The sequence below is a fragment of the Meleagris gallopavo genome, chromosome 4 (assembly GCF_905368555.1).
Source record: "Meleagris gallopavo chromosome 4, MGAL_WU_HG_1.1, whole genome shotgun sequence".
Taxonomy (NCBI): Eukaryota; Metazoa; Chordata; class Aves; order Galliformes; family Phasianidae; genus Meleagris; species Meleagris gallopavo.
In genome coordinates, this window is record NC_139407.1 from 24,280,539 (window position 1) to 24,301,249 (window position 20,711).

At 36.3% G+C, this 20,711-nt stretch overlaps 3 protein-coding genes and 1 long non-coding RNA gene across 10 annotated transcripts in view; 2 read left to right on the forward strand and 2 right to left on the reverse strand.

The window, feature by feature from the left end:
• WDR17 (WD repeat domain 17) overlaps window positions 1–3,376 on the forward strand; it is a 47,924-nt gene extending 44,548 nt beyond the window's left edge. For all 4 annotated transcript variants that reach the window (XM_085222487.1, XM_085222486.1, XM_085222485.1 and 1 more), the window contains exon 29: window positions 802–3,376. In XM_085222487.1, coding sequence (XP_085078613.1) covers window positions 802–921 — 120 coding nt within the window. In that variant the 3' untranslated portion in view covers window positions 922–3,376. The remainder of the gene's footprint in view (window positions 1–801) is intronic.
• Window positions 3,239–10,489, reverse strand: SPATA4 (spermatogenesis associated 4). The gene is made up of 6 exons (XM_085222495.1): window positions 8,406–10,489; window positions 8,182–8,311; window positions 7,904–8,022; window positions 7,349–7,569; window positions 5,277–5,386; window positions 3,239–4,696 (listed from the first exon to the last, which is right to left on the reverse strand). The coding sequence occupies exons 1-6, from the start codon at window positions 8,492–8,494 to the stop codon at window positions 4,616–4,618; spliced, it is 750 nt and encodes a 249-aa protein (XP_085078621.1). The 5' UTR covers window positions 8,495–10,489; the 3' UTR covers window positions 3,239–4,615.
• The window catches only part of LOC109367235 (uncharacterized), a 13,799-nt gene continuing 919 nt past the window's right edge, over window positions 7,832–20,711 (forward strand). Inside the window, exons 1-4 of the long non-coding RNA XR_014882927.1 lie at window positions 7,832–8,292; window positions 9,505–9,547; window positions 14,010–14,033; window positions 19,217–20,711. The exon at window positions 19,217–20,711 is cut by the window's right edge and continues 919 nt beyond it. This is a non-coding gene — a long non-coding RNA (uncharacterized LOC109367235). The remainder of the gene's footprint in view (window positions 8,293–9,504; window positions 9,548–14,009; window positions 14,034–19,216) is intronic.
• Window positions 10,641–20,711, reverse strand: part of ASB5 (ankyrin repeat and SOCS box containing 5) — a 25,548-nt gene continuing 15,477 nt past the window's right edge. For 2 of the 4 annotated variants that reach the window (XM_010709750.4, XM_085222493.1), the window contains exons 2-8: window positions 19,977–20,044; window positions 17,360–17,439; window positions 16,120–16,227; window positions 14,550–14,700; window positions 14,286–14,420; window positions 12,348–12,539; window positions 10,641–11,242 (exon numbers count right to left, since the gene is read on the reverse strand). In XM_010709750.4, the coding sequence (XP_010708052.1) occupies window positions 11,115–11,242; window positions 12,348–12,539; window positions 14,286–14,420; window positions 14,550–14,700; window positions 16,120–16,227; window positions 17,360–17,439; window positions 19,977–20,034 (852 nt within the window). In that variant the 5' untranslated portion in view covers window positions 20,035–20,044 and the 3' untranslated portion in view covers window positions 10,641–11,114. The remainder of the gene's footprint in view (window positions 11,243–12,347; window positions 12,540–14,285; window positions 14,421–14,549; window positions 14,701–16,119; window positions 16,228–17,359; window positions 17,440–19,976; window positions 20,045–20,711) is intronic. The other 2 variants (XM_085222494.1, XM_085222492.1) reach the window with 1 other exon arrangement.

Below are 20,711 nucleotides of genomic sequence, written 5' to 3' on the forward strand. Positions count from 1 at the left end.
CTGCTGTGGCTCAGTGGAAAAAAATGTGCCACATGTTAGTGGTTGCTAACAACTACAGGAAGCTGCTGCTGTTATACTCCATTTGACAAGAATAGCAAATATGGTGTCACCAATTTGTCATCTACAATATCTTAATCTCTGGATTAATGAATAATATCCTAATTCCCTGGATTAGTGAATGTTAGGAGTCTTTGCTTTAGGCATGCAGATTGGCTCAGAAATCATTAAGTACTAAGGTATAGTAACCTAATTACTTGGTTTTACAGTTTTTTAAGTGGCAAGTTCATAGAGCACACCACTGTAAAAATGCACTTAAAATTGAGTTACAGCTTTGAGACTGTGTTTCATCAAATTAAAAAAACTGGCAGATACTTTCTCTCATCATGTAAATCAGTGCTTTGTGCTTTATGTTTCTCATAGTGAGTACTGGATACTGCGTAGTGGACTCCACGTTTTAAAACTATTCATGGAGCCGTTTTGGTTTCATTTTGTTTTTAAGATGGAGAAATCCAAAACATGACATCAGGCAAAATTTAACTGTCAAATAACTGACAAATGTACAGAATACAGCAATTATTGAAATAAAAAATGTGATGACTACAAAATTTTCAGCTTCTGGATTGTAGAGGCTATTCACTTAACAGTGCGTATTACTAAAGCTTTGAGCTGACCAGGTAATATTTTCATATGAATTTAGATGATAGACCAAAACTTGTTCTTCACGCCCTTCTCAGATATAAATGTGGTAGTCTTTACACAATGCACATGGACTGACTTTTTCTTTCTCTCCAAATGTTCCAGGGTCCAGTGTTCTTCCTTGAGGATGGAAAATCTGCAGTTTCACTGAATGATGCTTTGATGTGGGCCAAAGTGAATCCATTTTCACCACTAGGAACTGGAATACGACTTAACCCATTTTGATGCAGCATTTTCCTCTTAAAATAACACTGATTGTGAAAGGACAGAAAGATGGTAGTCAAACTCTCTTGGGAGACAAGCACTTGGACTTTTAAAATTGTAAAATGAAAACAACAAAAAAAGATTTCTATAGAAATGTTTGTTGATTATCCAAAGAAGTAGTTATTGAGAATCCAAAGAAAAAAATCCTAACTTAATTGACAGCCATGTCTTTTTTTAATACAAATTGTTGTTAGCGCAGACATATTTCAGCTAAACTTGCATAAACAAATGCCTTTAAAGCTCATAGGCAACCTTAGATATTATCAAAATACAGATAAACTGTGAAACTCATAAACACTTTCAAAGGATTAATGACTTCATGAATAGCCACTGCAACTTGTTTTAGAATGACTGTAATCACACAGTGACTACTTTTTTAGTTAGTTTTTAAACAGGATTCTAGAGCAAAAGTAAAATTTCAAAAGTGCATAGGTGACTTTTGCATTCATTAGTTACATGCATCATTAATAGTAATTCAAAGATGTTTATTAATGTTTTGTTAAGAGAGGTTTGAATGTCTAGATTATAATAGTACATTCTCTAAGAAGTTCATCTTTGGCACTTTGTCCCCCCGTATACTCTCACTGAAAGCTAAGATGTATTTATAAAACCTTTTTTTTAACACAGCCTTTGTAAGGAACAAACAGAAAATATAGTGATGTTATTAAAATTCTTTATGTATACTTCAAATGCATTCTTTTTACATTTTATATTAGTTATAAATGTAATGTGATGGACCAGAAACAAACACTCTGCATAGATTTTTATTTACTGATTCTCATGGTTTTGTGATTTGTTTTTGGTATTCTGCATCATAAGATCATGCAGTGCACTGGGAATTAAAGAGTTATTGCTGCAGATCTGGTCTCGGAAGAGAAGAATGAACCACAATTTGCAGAAGACTTCACTTTTTTTCATTTCTGTTTTCCATTAAGAGGGAAAGCTAAAACTTAATGTAAGTCATGAGATTGTCTTTCTTTTTGCCTGCCTTGGTGGCTCCATGTGCTCACTGGCTGTCTCACCTACAGGATTAGAGTAAGGCATTCAGTTTTTAGATACTCCCTCATTTATTTTATTAGCTTTGATTCCAATTATTTTGTGTTTTGCATTCCATTATCATATTTAGTAAATTAGTTTTCTCCCTTAGATTGTTACCACTGTTACTGTTTCGTTTTTTTTTCCCCTCAACTAGGCCCATCTCCATACTTGTTCCCTTCCCTTTTCCCAGAGCATGGTCCATGGGTTTCGGACAGCAACACATTGGGAAGCTCCACCCCATTAGTCACAGAATGAGGCCAGACCAGGGCTGGAATCATGGCACTATTTCTGTGCTCAAACAGGAAGAAAGTTATGGCAATAGAATACCAAGATTATTTAAAGTTGTGTATTGTATGCAATTTAACCATAGAAGTCTTATGATTGGAATTACTAATCTGTAGAAAGCATACTTTGGTTATATTATTTTTCAGCTTGATGGCACACAAGCAGAAATTTACCTGACCTTCATTACAGTTTTGACAGCTGCTTTAAAATAAATATGAAAATCCTGCTAGCTACTTAAAATACAATAAGTTATCATTAGAAACTGGCAGAACTATGTCTAGAGCAATCCTTTTAAAACCAGCAGTAACACAGGGTGTTTTTTAGTACACTGTAGCCAGTTATCAATAGGTCTGTTAGCACTGCCCTCATCTAGTTAAGGATAACAATGTCAACATGCCAGAAATGTACTATGGAGGTTAAAAATCAACAATTCTCAATTTTTTTCTTTCTCTTTTAAAATAATTTTTCATTGTCTGTTCTAGAATTGTATTACAGAATTCCTGGGATAGGAATTTATTGGGAAGAAAATTAGCTGCTTTGTTACGTGTACAAAAATGTTTGTTCATATGTATGTGTTAGAACATAATATTTTACTTCTTGCAGGTATTGTTTGAATATTGTTTTCCCTTGTTCAACCTTGTGGAGTTTGGAGAATCAAAGTTAGATTTCAGAACTAAAAATTCATAGTTGGTAGCAGAATTTTCCAGCATTATCTGATGGGTTGCTTCAAAGATGAAAGATTATTTCCTTTTACCACGTAAATCATACAATTTTGTGTGTGACATCTGTTCATACAAAATTGGTGAGCGAAACTAAGAATTGAATTTCAGTCTCATGTCTGATGACAGGATCTGAAGAACTGGCTCAACTGGCACTTTGCTCTATTTCTAATTTTTTTTGCATTGTAAGGATTTTTACCAATACTTCATAGCTTAAGTATCTTAAAAATATGTAGTTTAATTGCATCAATTTGTTGCAAGTAAGTTGTGCCTTAACACATAATCTTAGGCAGATTTTACTCCCTCTTCAAACTAGAGAGGGAGGGTTACTTATTGTTTCACTGTTGAAATAAAATAAGTCATTGTGAATAAAATGGTTGTGTTTTGTCTACTGCAGTTTTAACCATATGTGGTGACGGAAAGAAATGTTCTTCATTATCCAGCACAGCTAGTCAAATACAGGTATTTTCCCTTAATATTTAAGAATCTTTTGTCTTCAAGTCACTGTTCAATTTTTCTGTAATAATGAGTATTTCTGTTTTAATGAAGAAATTTAGCAAGCTCTATAATAGTGTTTTCTAATAACTATAAATCTCAGCCTGAGGTGTTAATGTCATTTTATCCATACAAAATCAAACTTGTTCTGTTGAAAGAATCTGACCACTGCAGACATCTTTAAGCTTCACAGATGGTAGCCAAATGTGAGATCCTCAAAGCACACTTTCCTAGATGGCTTAAAAGACAATATGGAAAAAAAAGTAATGCTATGAACTCTGCCTTTAAAATGAGATATGATACCTTGAAGTTTAACAACATGGATTTTTCATAGGTGAAAAATATTAAATCCAGAATTACAACAATTTAACATTACACTAATGCAAGAAAGTACTTGACTTCTCTAATGAATGAAGTTAAACTAACAAGCTTAGATATCTTTTTCAGAATAGATATTACTTTTTTTTTTTTAATTTGAAGCTTTCATGGTGTCATGGTTTTATGTTTTTTTTGTTTTTGGTTCTCAGTATTCCACATCAAAACATCATGTAGTGTACTGGGAGTTAAAATGTTAATGCTCCAATTCCAGGCACCTATCCCTATACATTACAGAAGTCATGGGATCTGGCCCTTCCGGATGGGGCGGTCTCTTACTGCCAGGCAGTGGGTGCTGTTATGTAGGAATGAAAATCCAGAATCTTTGCTCTTAAGATGACTGAAAACAAAGGAACCAAAAAAGGCACTTGTGAAGACTGTATCTTTTATATCTTAATCTATTTCATGTACAATATTTAACTTTGTAGACTCCGATCTTCTATCAGTACCATCTGTGTCAGAAACCTTCACTGATGCGTATCAATTCTAGTAAGAAATGAAGCTGAAATGGATGCTAGGCAATATTATATGAACAAGTAAGTTACAGTACTGTACAGTACAAATCTGTGTTGTAGAACATGATATCAACTAGTTTTTTTTAATTTGGCTAACTAATGGTCAACTTAGATTTCTCTTTGTTGATTATGCAGTCAACACAATTGTGATTGAGAGAGTGTTTGTATTTAAAAGTTCCATATCTCTCTGCTTAATCCTTTCAGCAGTATCCAGATGGTTCTAAATATCTATCGTGAGGTGCTAGTTGTCAGCTGTTTTCCCTGAAGTTCTTTAGAATGAACATATTTTGTCTCTGGTTTCTGATGAATCTATATGCAAACAGGTGGGGAAAAAATCATGGCTGTTAATAAAGTTGTTTTAATCAGATTTAACCATAAAAATCTAGACTGAGTTTAAACTCTGAAAGTATCTCATCTTCCCTTATGAAGAAATCATTTTAGCCTTACGTTATAAAGACAATGCAGTACCATTTTTGAGGGTGTTATATTTAAACCAACACAGATTATCCTTGATGGCAAAAAAGGAAGAATATATACAAACAGGCCAAAAGCTAATTAATCAGATCAATTTGTGACTATTGGCAGAAGAACCAAACAGGATTTCAGCACAGTAAATGTACCCAATCTAAATCAAAGTGCTGAGAAAGGTAAGGGAAGGCATTTTTAAGTATTAGAATAGTTGCTACTGCTGCTATATTAGGGAAAAACTCCTTTGATCTTAAAAAAAAAAAAAAAAAAAATTAATTTAACATTGCTAACCCTCTCCAAGTTTCCTATTTTGTAAGAAGATGTAGCTTCCAAGTTTTTAAACACATCTCTTGGCTGCTTATATAGCAAAAGTAAAAAAAATTTGTAACAACACCTACACGATCTGAAAAAACAAACTTACATGAGGTAACAAATGCTTCTTTGGGATACTAGCTGTATTCATAGAGGGCGTGATGCAATCCAAATGGTGAACCACACGCTGTCCAAAACTTGGTTTAATGTTAAACCGTCCTTTAAGACAAAAATACCACACTGCTCATTTCAGTAGTATGTTGAGCATCTAATCAGTTAGTTGTTTACTTCTCCAGTTTATCTGTAAACTGTTACTACCCTGCCCCCCCATTTTACTTAAATACTAAGATGATATGGCAGCTGCATAAAAATAATACACTCAGAAGCAAAGGGGAAACATTAAACATATTGTAAGGTAAAAGTACACTATATCTTCTTTTCAAACAGGATATTTTTTGTATGTTTAAAAAGATGAATTTTTTTTATTATTTAAAATGCGTGAGATTGTAAATAAGCATTAAAGAAAATGTTTGAGATTGCACAGTAGCACAGTATGTCTTAACCACACATGCTCAATTTTAACAACTTCAAAATATTTCAAGACTAATCATCAAGTCACTGCAGTTAAACCTACTACTTGGCAAAGAAAGTCTTCAACTGGAGAAAACATGAAACTAAACAGCAAAAAAAAAAAAGCCCCACAAATTGACTGTTTGTATCTTGATGGTGATCCAGAGCAAATTTTTCATTTGATATCAAGAAGTATGTCTTTTAACTTCATCAAGTCAGATATCTAATTTCTCTTTGCTTAAGCTTTATTTACTCCTACAACTACCGTTGATACACTCCTAGTATGCGTAATACATGATACGTAAAGAATCTAAGATATTTTGCTTTGGTCTGTGGTATAGAAGAGATTGACACTGGAATGTTAGGTTTAAATTTGGTGCCAGAATTTTCAGAAGGATACAGAAAACTCACAGGAGTGCAGCAAAAGGCTCCAAGATGGAAACAAACCAGAGAACTCACTTTAATTTTGGAAACCACAGCATGTTTTTACTGCAGATGAAGCATCATCCTCCATGAAAGGGCGTGCTTTAGGTAATGTTGGTTATAAAGCTGAATATAAAGAAATTCAAGTGAAATGCTGTGGCTTGCAAAACTGAGATCAAAGTAGACAGGCTCATGATCTCTTCAGACTCAAAAACATGCAAACTGGTTGCAGTGGAACTGATACATGTAAAAGCATGTTGTGCCTGCAAGACTGAGGGACTTGTAAAAGTCATATAGTGTATTTTGGAGAAGAGTAACAAATGTTAAAATGAACAGAGTTATAGTCACTAATTGATTTTAAAAATGTCTTTCACTGTTGAAGATCCTTTGATAGTATCAATGACAGAGGATAACTGATCCAACTCCTAGTATTCACATAAGTTAAATTATCCTAATAAGCAGAAAGAGGAAATAATCAGCTTTTGTATTGTCCTTTCACCTTTTCTTAAAGCTGAAGCAACTCAGTTCTTTTCCACTCCTCATACATCATATACACTAGCCCTCTAGCTACCTTGGTGGCCCTCCTTGTATTATGTTAATCATTGAATTTGTACTGGGTAGTTTAAAGCTCTTTCTCAGCCAGCTGCTTGCAGTTCGTAGCAGTGCGTGTGTTACTCTGTTGCCAGGACAGGACTTCTCTTTGTTCAGCGTTGTGTCCTGTCATTTTTTCCAGCCTGCTGAGATCTCTCTGAACTTGAAGGGACCTCCAGTGTGTCAGTCACTCCTCCATTTGCTCAGTGTCCTCCCTCTCCATGTACACATCATTAATGAAGACGTTAAGCAGCCCTAAGAACTGATAGCTGAGGGAGGTCACTTGTAACTGGCCGCAGCTGGACTGTATAGAACAGCCCTTTGATCAGAGTCCATTTGATCCGATGGTCCAGACCATCTTCCCTCCAGCTCATCAATCACTTAGCCACTCACTCTGTATCTTGATAGTTCAAGAATACCGTGGGCCTGTGTGCCACGAGCATTTCTTCCAAGAGCATCGGGGGCAAATTAGCATCCCTGCTGAGTGCCTCAGCCTAGAAGAGCTAAGGAACTGGGTGGCTTCTTTCAGTGGTAAGGAGCAATAGAAGGGAATGTTTATTGGTAACGTTAATGGTGAAAGTTATTTAATACACTCACGTGGATTCTCTGCCCTCTCTTGCATCCTCATTCCCATGTGCATGTTAATGATGGCAACGGCCTTCTGTCTATTGATGCAGATGCTGGGTTCTACCAGCACTTCTGTCAACCTGATGTTACTCTTGATGGCTGTGGAAGCTGTTGCTCTGGCAGCCACTGGTAACTGTGTCTGATAACAGCAGTCTGTAAAGTCAACCTGCCTGCCTTGAAGACCTTCAATTCTTAAAAAAAAAAAAAATTGTTTGGGAATTAATTACAACAACAACAACAAAAAAAACAGCTAAGTACCTGTCTATTTGTATGGTTTTATAGTTATTTTCATATTGAAAACAGAGGAGCCCATATGCACTCAAATAGCTCAGGGAAAGTGATGCAGAGAGGCAATGGACGAGCTGATGGCGGGAAGGAGCACCTGTTACACAGGGCTGAGTTCAGCCCGCTGACCTGGAGCTTCCTAAACTTTTGTTCGTGTTCAAAATTCACTCCAAAACACCTTTTTCACTTGCCAAGCCGGGGCAGGGTAGGAGGGGCCACCTGTGGGCACCGCCCACTCACCGGCTGCTGGTCAGCGCGGAGCAGAGCTCTCGCAGCAGGCTCTCTGCCGCTCCGGGCTTACAGTGAATCGTTCCGTCTATCAGCTCCTGCGCGATGTCGAACTCTTGCTTTACCAAAAACTTGACACATCAGGAAGGAAAAAAAAAAAAAAAAAAAAAAGCAATTACAAATTAGAAGATGAAGGAAGGAGCACGGTCCGTGGCTGAGCGGGGCCGCTGAGGGGGGCAGCAGCCGCCCCAGAGCCGCACCGACGCTCCCGCGCGCCGAGGCGCCCTCACCCGCCGCAGCCGGGACCAGTTGCTCAGTTTGGTGGCCAGCGAGCAGCCATTCCTGTAGGCGTCGGGCTGGACGTGGGCGGGGAAGCGGCGAGACAGGATCTCCGCCACCAGGTACCCGTTGGAGAAATCCCTGTCGAGACAACGCGAAAAGCGCTGGCACCGCCTCCCGCTCACGCCCCCCTCCCTTTCCCCGGCCCGGCCCGGCCCGGCCCGGCATGGCGGACCTGCGGTAGTTCCGTGGGCTGACGGAGAGGCCGAGGCTCAGCAGCCAGCGGAGCACGGGACGAGGCAGCTCCGGCTGCCGGAGGGCCATAGCGTAGCGGGGCTGCACTCCTGCCGGGCGCGGCCGTCACGAGGCGGCCCACGCAGGAGGCGGAGCGCGTGTGTGGTGCGGGTTGTGTGAGGCGCCGCGTGGTAGCGGCTGTGTTTGTCCGCAGTGCCTTATGGCAAGCCCGCGTGATGTCACAGTTGGATTCCAGCGCGAAATGGAGATGTTACGCGATATATTATGTCTTTTAGAAATCGTAGGTTGCTCCAAAAGAAATGCCTTCTGATGATGAATGTCAGTGGGTGCCATCTTTTCCGCATGAAGGAATTTGGTGACACGCTTCTGAGTCATGGCCGTGTCGCACCTCGTGCCAGGCTGCCCCTCTGCTGCCGTCTGTCACGCAGCAACAATGTATCATGGAATATTGGTGGGGAGGTTCAACCTCTGCTGCCGTACCACCAACATCCGTCTCTGACCTCATGTGCCAGCATCGTAAATAGGAGGCATTGCTTTCAGAGCATCTGTTCTTTAATTTCTGACTAAGCGTGGCATTGTGTTTTTTGGAAGAGCTTTACCAAATGCTCAAGTTGTCTATTTGGTTAGTAGTATTTCTGGTACATGGCATGCGAATGGGCTGATCTGAAGGCCTGTTCCACAGTGGTCTTCCACAGCAACTGCCTGAGTTCCCAGTTTTGTTTGTTCCCATCCAACCTCTCTCAGTTTGCTGAAGGGATCCTATTTTCATATTATCATCTGTTAGCAAAAGATTTAAGATTTAAAAGTAAGTATTACCCAAGATTCAAGTCACAAAAATACCCCTGCAAGCTGGATCTGGGTTAATCTGCTTGTCTACTGCTCCATAGAATTAAGGAGAAAGTAGTACCCGGTAGCTCGCACCACTTAAGAGGATCTTGTTTGCTCTTTGGATGACTGCCCGAATTAGTGGGAATAGATAGTGCAAATGGCATGACAGTGCAAATCCACATAGATGATGTAAGACAGCAGGGACTCTAATGTCTAAAGCTAAACCAACATCCTCTTTTTTTCTCATGCAGCTTTTCCCAAGTCAAGTTTGAAAAGCACTCTGCACACCTGAAGGTAAGAGTCCAAGTGATTTTACTCTGTGTATACAAGTGCAGTTGTGCAGCGTTGGCTCGGCACTACTGTGTTTCTTGAAGTAATAATGGTAATGGCATTGTACAGAAAACAAAAAATTCTTTTCATATTCTTTCTGAGTGGGGAAAAAAAAAAATCAAACAAAAAAGTCTAGACCGTACTCTACCTAACTTGCTTAGTACATACTCTAAATCCTTAGACTATGCACAGCATGGAATCCTAAGCAGTCTCTCCTACCTGCATCTGATCTTCCTTTAGAGGGACTCCAGAAGGGGCTCTCACTAGAGTTTTTGCAAGGAGAAGAATAAACTAAGATTCCTTTAAACAAGGATAAAAGTCAGAAACTGGATTTTATTAGGTGGACATAAATTAGCAACTGAGTATTAGGCTTGTAAGTAGGAGGGGGACTGACTTTTTACATGAGTAGATAGTGATAGGACAAGGGGGAATGGCTTTAAACTAAAAGATGATAGATTTAAGTTAGATGTTAGGCAGAAATTATTTACTCAGAGAGTGGTGAGGTCCTGGCACAGACTGCCCAGAGAGGCAGTGACCGTCCTATCTCTGGAGACATCCAAGGCCAGGTTGGATGGGCTCTGGGCAACTTTATCCTGTGGTCGGCAACCATGCCCACAGCAGAGGTTTGGATCTTTGTGGTCCCTCCTAACCCAAGCTGTTGTATGATACAATGCAATAGCCTTCAAAAACCTTGTGGGTACCATGCAATAATTTTCTCTGAGATAGATAATTTATATGTCCCTAAGTTATGATACAGCACTGTTAAGGAAAGATTCCAAGAAATATATATATTATAAGGACAGATTCCAAGAATGCTCTGTTACAAGAGGGCATCAGAAAGTATTTCAGCATTAAGGCTTCCCTATAATTTGTAAACTTTTATCTTTATAAATTATTTGTAACTTTTTAATCAGAAAATCTGTAAACTAGGTATGGCTAAAAAAAAGAAAAGCTCAAAACACAAAACTCCAGTTCACAGCACAGGCAGTGAGGAAGAGTGAAGCAAGTTTCTCACTGTCATTAATTAAGTGTCTATATAAAGAAAAGGAAGAAGAAATGGCTATCTATTCATTTATTTTTTTTTTTAATCATTTGTAGTGCACCTACCACGAAGTATTTTTCGGTACACAAACAACAGAAATTTAAAAACACATAAAATAATGACTCCAAATGGACAAAGTTAACAAATATAAATGAAGAAATGCTGCAGTTCCCATGTGCCAAACAGATTTTAAAGTATAAATACAAATAAAATTAACAGCACTAAAGCTAATTAGTAAGTGTTAAGCTAAACCTATACAATAATTTCCCAGAGTATCAGCACACTTATTCAATTCAGCCTTGTTAGCACCTTGGTACCAGTTGCTGAATGGCTCCCAATTGTGATTACATGCCAACACCAAGTGTCAAAGATTTGTGTCTTTTTAAAGTAATATGCAGAAGGCTTTATTTTCCACCCAGCAGTTCTTTAGGTAAAATTTACAATAAACAGAAGACTTGCTATTCAGCTTTCTAAAGGTTAATTATTATGTTATCTGTACTGTAAGAAATTCTTCAGTATTGTTGGCAACTGGAGTTGTGGGACAAGATGCAGTCTAGCCCTTCCTATGTAATTTCGGATACGTAGTCGACAAAGCTGACAAAGAGAAGATGGTGTGGCTGCAAAAGAAAAAAAAAAACAGGAGTTTAATTACATAAGGGTGAGTTTCAAGCCAATAAAAAAAAAAAATGACATATTTGCTATGGCTTCTAAAAATCCTCTAGTCTTTGATGGCCTCTAGATAGCCAGTTCACAAAACCAGTTGGTTTTAGTGTGGATTGGTTTTGTTTTGTTTTGGTTTGGTTTTTTTTGCCTTTTTTTGTTGTTGTTGTTGTTAACAGTAGACTGTTTTGAGTGAAACATTGAAACAATGCCAGCTCACCTCTAAAGAGATGACAATTGGCTGTGACAGTAACTTCTTTGCTTTCCACCTGTGTCTTCACCTGCGTCTTGTGGCCTTTGTATCTTATAGCTTATTTTTACCCTTCCATAAGACAGCCTGAACAAATTCAGATCCCTTTGGGATATATTCATTTCCTCCCTCTCTCAGACTTTAAAAGTTATAAGAGACTATTTGTATCAACTGCTATTTCTCAGGTAATTACAAAGTAAGCAATGTTTTCTAAATTCCAACTAAAGTAAAAAACTCTATGGTCTTTCACTGTATATCATTATAAAGCATTTCATATCGGACAACTCATTATTATTTGATCTTAAAAATTCTTTGTACATCATATGCCTAACTGGGAATAGGCTGAAACAGTTTATAACGTTACCTTGTGAAGTATGACAAGACTTTCAAACAAAAAAATTATACTTCCAATATTTACATATTTTTTGTCTACACTCAAAATAAATGCTTTACATGTTTATTAGGAACACATGTATTTTTTAATTTTGGGATGGCTGGCAAAAACTAAAAACATTTTTAATCTGAAATTGAAGTATCCTGTTTTTTTTTATTGCATGATCTGATGTAGCCAATAAAAAATGAAGTTTTATTGTAGTTTAACACTTAATAAACATAAGAAGATGTTTTTTCAGCTTGAATAAATTCTGATGCTGCTTGGCTATGCACTGGCTGTGGCCTGAGAGTAAATATTACTAGTTACTTTTATAGTTAAAAAGCAACTTGACTGAAAGTAAACATATTCAGTTGTTGGGGGTTTTTTGTTGCATGTTTGTTTACAAAAATACACTTGCAAAAACATATGTAAAGCTTACCTTCGTGGAGGAGCAGCAGTCTCTCTACTAAACTGCGAGGAGCAGCTAAATCAACAGGCCTCTCAAAATCTGTGTTTTTGGCATTTATGTCTGCCCCAAATTCAAGGAGTAAGTTTACAATCTCTGTACTTGAATGCTGGGCAGCAGCATGCAGTGGAGTTTCCAAATGCTTTCCTTTCTGCACATTGGCACCTGGTATGCAGGCAAAGAGATGTAAAGAAGAGATTAATTACAATTGTAATTTTACATTGAGTAAAAATCCACACTGTCTGGGAATGCAACAGTGAATTTAGCCACTTTATTGATTTTATTACATACCAATATAGCTTATCCTGTCACTGAACCTTTTGATCATATAGTTATCCTAGATGTTCTTACAAAGCACAACAAGATTTTAAAGGAAAATACTGTATAAAAAGAAGAAGAAGAAGGAAAAAAAAAAGCAAACTAAGTAATGTGAGCATTATAGTTGCCCTAATTATAAAAAAAAAAAAAATAGGTTTAAAAAAATTGCTACAGGTAAACTACACTTCCATTACTGAAGTCTTTAAAAACAATTGCTAAAATAGAGTTTTTAAATTAAAACGGACTGAACTAATTTGCAGTGCTGCATTTATATTCATAAAATAAAGTTCATACAGGAGTTAAACAAAAATAGCTAGTATAGGAGAACTTTTATAAGCAAGCTGTTAACCTTTCCCCTCAAACAGGATTTCTCCAACAGTCATCCTATTAAAAAAGAAACTTATTAAAAGAACTATACTGATCTTTTGAGACCAAAAATTGGTTTCTGTACCATATTTTGGCACTGAATAAATGTTATTTGCCTTTTAAATTCCCACTTGAGTTAAAGGACTTTTTAATATCAGAGGCCTAGCAATTTGATTCAGAGTCTAAATAGGTCACTTTTACCAGCACAAGCATTTTAAAAATGCTTCCACAGTGTCATTCTCTGGCCTATTTCATTCTCTGTTACCTTTTAACCTCCAATAAGCTCTAAATAACTCTAAATAAAAAATTCAGATTGACGTAAGTCGCTACCTCTGTTCTCAATTTACTTCTCTGCTTTATCACAAATGTAGAATATCCTGTTACTGCCTTTAATCTATGCCAGCTTATGAATCTCAAAACATGCCAGTTATATTTCTAGGTTCCTTAAACATAGAAACTATGAACTAGAAAACTGACTTCAAGAGAAATATTTTAATTGCTTGTTTATATTCTTGATAACCTGCAATTAACTAGAAAAACAACTGAAGTGCAATGATAACAAAGTGGTAATTATTCAAATATAGTTTTTCATTTATTTTTCTGCAGGACACCAAAGTCCTGTATCTCATTACCTGAAACACAGCAAACAATCCTTTATGCAGATAGTGTCACTGGACTCATGCTGACACAGACTGAATGTCTAACTTCTATTTTTGTTGATTAACTAAATAAAACAAGGTTTAGGATAAAGTACCTTTTACCTTACTGCTTTTCTTTGCAAATCAGCCTCTGTCCTTTGTAAAAAAATTGAGATAAGAGTACACTGAAGATTAAAAAGAATGGGACTAGATTTCCAAAAAAAAATCTGTTGAAAGCATACTGTATAAAAAACTTTTAAAAACAACACCTTTCTCAAAGCTAATTTTAACTTTCTTTTTTTTTTTCCTACAGAAAATGAGTATCTACTAAGCTGAGGTAAGTGCTGAATATTTTGAAGGCCCATTCCTTTTAGTCTTGATCCCTTTTCTACTCATATGTTTGTTATGCCAAAAAAATTAAAAAAAAAAAAGATGCAGTAAGTTGATGTAAGAAAACATGCATCACAGTAAAGTTACAAGCGTCCTGCAAGCAAGGGTTCTAGTTTTGTTAACTGAGCATAGATTATTTCAAAGCTCAGTATGCTTAATTAGACAAATTAGCAATACTTTTATTTAAATAATGACATACCTGCATAAAGAAGCTTTCGAATACAATGGATCTGCTGTGACACACATGCCACGTACAGAGGTGTTCCTAAATGAGGAAGGTCTTGGTCAACATCTATACCCCAGGATATCAGTACCTCCAGACATTCACTGTGTCCTGTCAGTACAAAGCATAATAGTTGGTTGACTTCAGTAAGTTGGCTCAGACGAAATGGGACTCATTTCCTCACACTACATTATTGAGATATTTGTCAACTGCTTGTCTGCTGAGCATGTAATTTCTTACCTCTGCTGGCTGCTTCATGAGTTGGTGATGGAAGACAGGACTCCCACTGAGCTTTGGCACCATACTCTAACAAGAGCTCAGCGCATGCTGCGCTGCCTCTCGAACATGCGTTAAATAAAGGTGTCACTCCATCAATTGTTGTAGCATTTACCTAAAATATATAAAATCGAGGTAACAAAAAAATTGAAAGAAAAGTAATTTTAAACAGAATATAGCTAGAAAATGCATGAAAATAGTGATAAACTTACTGGTTAGAATAAAATAGCTTAGCTGTTCAGTCCTTGCACTACTGTTCTCCCGTCACCACACTCCTCAGTTTATTGTTGCTCTTATTAAAGTATGTTGAATGAAAGAAAATGCACTTGGTATGCTGAAGACCACATATTATCAATCGGGCAGTAAATGACTTAATTTTCAGAAGTAATTGCACTTGGCTCTTTTCACCGATACAAAAAATCCACATCTATTGTAGTAATGGGAACTTTCTGTAGCTTTATCAGACTGCAAGCTTCATATTAAATGCGGGAATTATTTGCCCTTCTGTGTTTTTAATCTCTCTGTTGGAGTGGTTGTCTCATGGAGTCATGGAATGAGACAAGGCTAATAGGGAGAATGATGAGAAGCAAAAATTGTGATGATGCTAAAGGAAGGAACACAGGTATTTGGAGAGGGGAATCTCACCTATGCTCTTACGTTCATCCTCTAAACTCACTCCAACCATGAAAAGCACTATAAAAATTGAAATATAAAAATAAAATTTGTTCTTGTAGATTTGTAAGTAGTATCTATAGAATCCTTGCACTAGCCAAAGTGGACAGAGACTGCTGTTTGGAACACATCTGTGTTTTTCTTTTCTGTTACTTACACATATTCCAGATGTTTCCCAAAAGTAAATTGTAAGGACAATAAATATTCCATCACCAAGATGGAATATCACCAATTATAACTGGGAAACTGTAACTGTTGGTGAATCTGATGTCAGCGCAAATTGTAGTAAAAATGGTCTGTAAATTCTCACTTTCTGTTTGGGATAACAGGTAGAGAGTCTGTGTCATGAATACAGAAAAGAGTCAGTGCTCTTTTGTACTCAGACCAAAGAATCTTAAGAGCATTTAGCACAATGTGACAAAAGTTATTCCAGAGATTAAAAGAACAGACTCCTGGAAGCCACTCAATGGAAGAGGAAATCAGTAAAGGAGAGATGCATTCAGAAGTTTAAAAGATAAATAATATAATGAAGTTCTGGTAACACTACTAGCAGATTCTCTCCAGTTGACTACGCTATCTCAGTTCCTTCCCAACTCCCATCTGTTTTCCCTGTTACTGTCCTGTTTCAGATCTACTCTTACATACACACTTCATTTTTTCATTTAACCTAGCATCTCTATACTGATGCTTCTTTGAGCCATAACTTTCCTTTGCTAGCTTTCAGATGACAGCTTATTGTAATTAAGTCAATGTCATCAACAGAGTACAGAGAAATACTAATGTAAAAAAATAAATCAAGGAATATATCCTTTTTAGTTAAACCAAAGTTAGCATTGGACTTCGTATACAAAAACACCCTTACATTTGCTCCTGCTTCAAGAAGGATCCTTGCACATCCTACATGATCTCCCAGGCAGGCTTCATGAAGTGGAGTCACTTGGTCAATAGTTAGTGTGTCTACATTGTAACCCTAAACAAGATATGAATGACATATGAAGATCATATGAAAGCTGTTAGGTCACAGTATTTACTATTCAAAGGAATAATTCAAAACACTCTAAATAGGCTTAAAACTCTACTTGGAATAAGTAAATCTTTAGTGAGCATATAAAAAAAATCTTTCATCAGTCAACACAGATAGCAGAATCAAAGTTGTCAGTTCTTCTTTTTTAAGAATCAGAAATATTAGATCCTGGAGTAGGGCAAAAGAGGATATAAAGACAATGGAGCCTGACTCCTGAGATGCACCATAATCAGACAAAGGCAACAGAAACAAGTTGGAATGTGGTGAAATCCAATTAGTTGTATGGGAAAATATAATCATTCAGTATGGGGATGGTGAAACCCTGGAACAGGTCTGCAGAGAAGTTTGGGAATCTTTATGCTTGGTAATCTTTAAAATCCAACAAGGCTTCTGGGTTTAAATGGCACTGTGATTCCAAAGCTTAGAGTTCTCTGACTTAGGGGCTGAAATATCTAGAGACATCAGCTTAATATTAGCAAGGAGAATACTTCTTGGATTGATAAAAACATCAAACACTGGATTTTTTTGCAGTAGGTATTGTTTCAATTCAAAAATTGTATTCATCAATTTTATTCTTTATTGTAGGAGCTAATATGACAAAACTAATATTAACACACAATGGTTTATAGTCTCTCCCTTTGCTGTTAACAGAACAATTTTTTTTAATCACAACTATGCAAAGAACTGGAATTTTTCAGTGCCTTCCCTCTAAACAAGTATCTTCCTGGCTAGCTATCTTTTCTGAGTGAAGCAGAGATTTGGACTAAATGATCTCTGTGGGTCCCTTCTGACTCAGGATGTTCCATGATTTTATGTATATTGATTCACAGGAGAACACTGACAGACATATAGTTACAGCTTTGATAAAGGTTGATTTTATGAAGTTTAAAACATACAGATAAAATACTTTAAATATCAATTTATATCTTATTGTAACAAAAATTAGTAAATGTGTATTGTTCTCAAAAATTCTGGTGAAAAGAAAGAACTCAAAACATACTAAATCTGCATTAATAATCTATGCTGAGAGATTAAGTAGCATTAAAAAGTTAAGCAATTTTAAGAACACAGCCTTCACCTGTGACAATAAAGTCTTTAGAGAAAGAAGACGTCCTTGACTGGCTGCCTCATGCAGAGGTGAGCGATCTGCCCAAGAACCTATGTAATAACAACATTTATTGAGTAAACCATGTGAATAAGAATGCTTTTGGAATGCATAGAGCAAAGCAAGAAACATAATGCACAGAATGAAGTGAAATGTCCTGTGAAAATACTTCTTCCCCTGTAGAGACTGTATTTCAGTTGATTTGTTTACAGATAAAGCTGTTATATTATTAACTGTAAGCATCTATAATAAATGATTACATAGCACAAAGAACAAAATATTGATATATTGATTTTAATAATATGATGCAACAGATGCATCTCACCATATTTTCAATATTTTTCTCTTTTTCATTATTTATTTTTAAATATCTTACAATTTATTTTAGCAGCTGGCAAGTAAGTTTACAGGCTTCAACAAATTGATATTTAAACCAAAAACAGATATAAACCTGCCTGAAAAAGTGCTGATAAAACTGAAGAATATGAAATTCAATTATCTCTACATACAACCAGATTAATTTCAAGCTGCTACACATACACAAGAGAAATACAGAGAGAATCATAGTACAAAAGGTTGCTATAGAAGAAAAAGGATATTATGTTCTCATCTTGATAGGCTACTAGCACTAGGAATAAGTAGTTGTCCTTAATGCAAAAGCTTGTATTTATTGTCAGGACTCGCCACCCTCAAGAAAAGACAAAAACAATAACAAAGAACACTCACAGTGATCTCTCTACCTCATGCTATCCCCAACCCCTAACTCCAACCCAATCCCAGAGTCAGCCAGTGGTTTCTGTTGAAGATCCTGGCCTTTCCTATAGACGACTTGCTGCTGATAGGATCACAGGCAAAGCTGATACCCATTTTTTGTATTAATTTTGCAAATTAAGTTTTGAGACCGTGTAAAAAAGAATCATCTTCTAAGTATGTTATGAATTACTGATATTTATACCCATAAGAAGAAATTACTGGGAATGTAAAGAAGCTAATTCAATTACTCACGTGAAACCTGTAGCTCTCTGAATCTTTCTGACACTGACAGAGATTTTATTCTGTCTGGAATGAATGCTAAGGCTTGGTCTAGGACTTATTTTGCTATTACTGTTATGTTGAAATCATACAAAATGTGCTAAATAGTATGATTCACACTCAGTTCTTTTTCTTACACCATTTTTTTTCTCTGTTCTTCTAATATTTTTTTCAGAATGATTTGTGCTAAGCTCTGATAATCTCTGTGTGTATGTGCACTCTGTGCATTCTCACAAACATTGTTCCCTATGGTTTTTATTTCTAGTGAGAATAACTAAGTTAAAAAAACATATACAAATTGTTTGGAATTTTACAGGATTTTGTACAACAGTAACTGAGTTCAGAAATCATAGTGACCTGATTTTTACAAAATAACAATAGTTTTTCACCGCTATCTACTATAGAACCAGTACTCATGTTGCTCTAATTCAAATAAAATAAGATTCATTAAGTTCTCCTGCTGGCAGTTGCAGAATTCCTAAAAAGTTATTGAAGACTGCATTAAAGGTTCCCTTTGAACTTTCTTCCTTATCTCCATAGATGAGATTTTTTCTCAGTGGTTTGGCCTACTCATAAATTAACAGGAGGAAAACAAACGAAAACCCTGACACTTAACTATTGTATAGAAAAACATCTAGTAATATTGTAAATAACAATTAATTCTTTACACCCATTAAATATAAATGTACTTTGGACTTTGTGTGTGTGTCCATGTGTAACTATCAGAACAAAGATGCAGACAGAATGTGAAATCAACTTTGTTTCCACCTTTCATTCCATCTTCTCCTTCCCCCATAGAATGCTCTGAAGAACATCTGTTAAAATAATTATTAAAGTGACATCTGAAATTCAGTGATGCCAGATCCCACTCTGAAGTCTGTATTGCATCTCCACCCACCTTATCTCCCTACCCTCACACAGAGACATCAGCAGCTAGCTGCTAAAACCATTCAAATCTAAATGCTTGTACCATCTCCATTAGAATAAAAATCTTTAAGCAAAATACTGCAGAAGAAAATTGTGCAAATCAAGCTTGGGAAAAGCTTCCACATTCCTACTGATTTATTGGTAAACATAATAACTAACCATGAAATACTGCAGAGATGAAAATATGTTCAAATAAACATGCAGCATTAATAAACGTCAGATTTGTTTTAAAATATTGTATCGAGATTGCTGCCTTCTGCTCTTCTACAACCTTGCTAAGTCTCTTATTTAAAAAGCAATAACAAGAATATAAATGAAGACTGTTTTAATTCAGCGTTGTCTGTGACAGCAGAATTAGTAGTATAGTCTATTCCAAAACTGTTCATTTATTAAGTACCTACTGATGTAGTTTCTGACAGATCTGAGTATGTTGAATACAAAGCATCTCTAACTTTATTTACCCCTAGCCACGCTAGTCCCAAGTTCTCTGGCGTTCATTCAGGAAGGGCAGCCTACATAACTTTGTAAACTCTTAATAAGGAAAGAATAAATAGACTCAATAGAAGAAATAGACTAATTGTATTAATGGGCAAAGTTAAAAATAAATTAATTACAAATTATCATACAATACCTAAATCTCCATCTCCCCATGGTACTTCCAAACAATTGCAATTATAAATCCTACTCATTTCTTTCAATCTGGAAAAAAAAACAATAAGTTTAAATAAACCCATTCTTGCTAGCTTGGCCTGTTCTTAATACATTCCTGCTGTGTTTGGAAGGAGATTGGTGGCTAACTGTAATACGAACTTTCACCCTGCCATAAACACAGCTCTGAAGATATGAGCATATGGAGTTGCCAGTTTCTTTTCTTATACCAAAGGACAGTGACCTCTTTTTTTCTTTTTTTTTTTTTCCCCACATTTCTTTTTTTAATTAACAACTTTGAAAAGTATCAGCATATGTGTATTTGCCTTCCAAGACTACTTAGCTGGAATTTCAACTCAAGAGAAACTGATAGTGAAGACAAGAGAACCGCGAGCTGAACAAGAACAGCAAAATGAATTCCTCCTTTTTTAACCTCATGCAATTGTTTAGTATCCTCAGAAATCTAAGGGAAATGCTGCCAAATATTCCATAAGTTATTTTACTATTTGATTATCTATAGAAAAGGAAGAAGCAGAGATCTTCTGAATATGTCATAAATGATACTCGATCTACTCACTTGACTGGGTTTTTATTTCAGAAGTTCACTGTGGTCTATTATGTTAATAATTCTTGTGTTGTTAAACTGGGTTTTTGGTAACTACTCTAAGCAGTGAAAGACTCAGTTCACTCCCGAAAATGGGAAAGTTCTGACTTTGAT

Coding starts and splice junctions, on each gene's coding strand:
- SPATA4 (XM_085222495.1), bottom strand. CDS start 8,494: ATGGCCCTCCGGCAGCCGGAGCTGCCTCGTCCCGTGCTCCGCTGGCTG. Junction 8,312..8,405: donor AGCCCACGGAACTACCGCAG/GTCCGCCATGCC, acceptor TTGTCTCGACAG/GGATTTCTCCAACGGGTACC. Junction 8,023..8,181: donor ACTGGTCCCGGCTGCGGCGG/GTGAGGGCGCCT, acceptor TGATGTGTCAAG/TTTTTGGTAAAGCAAGAGTT.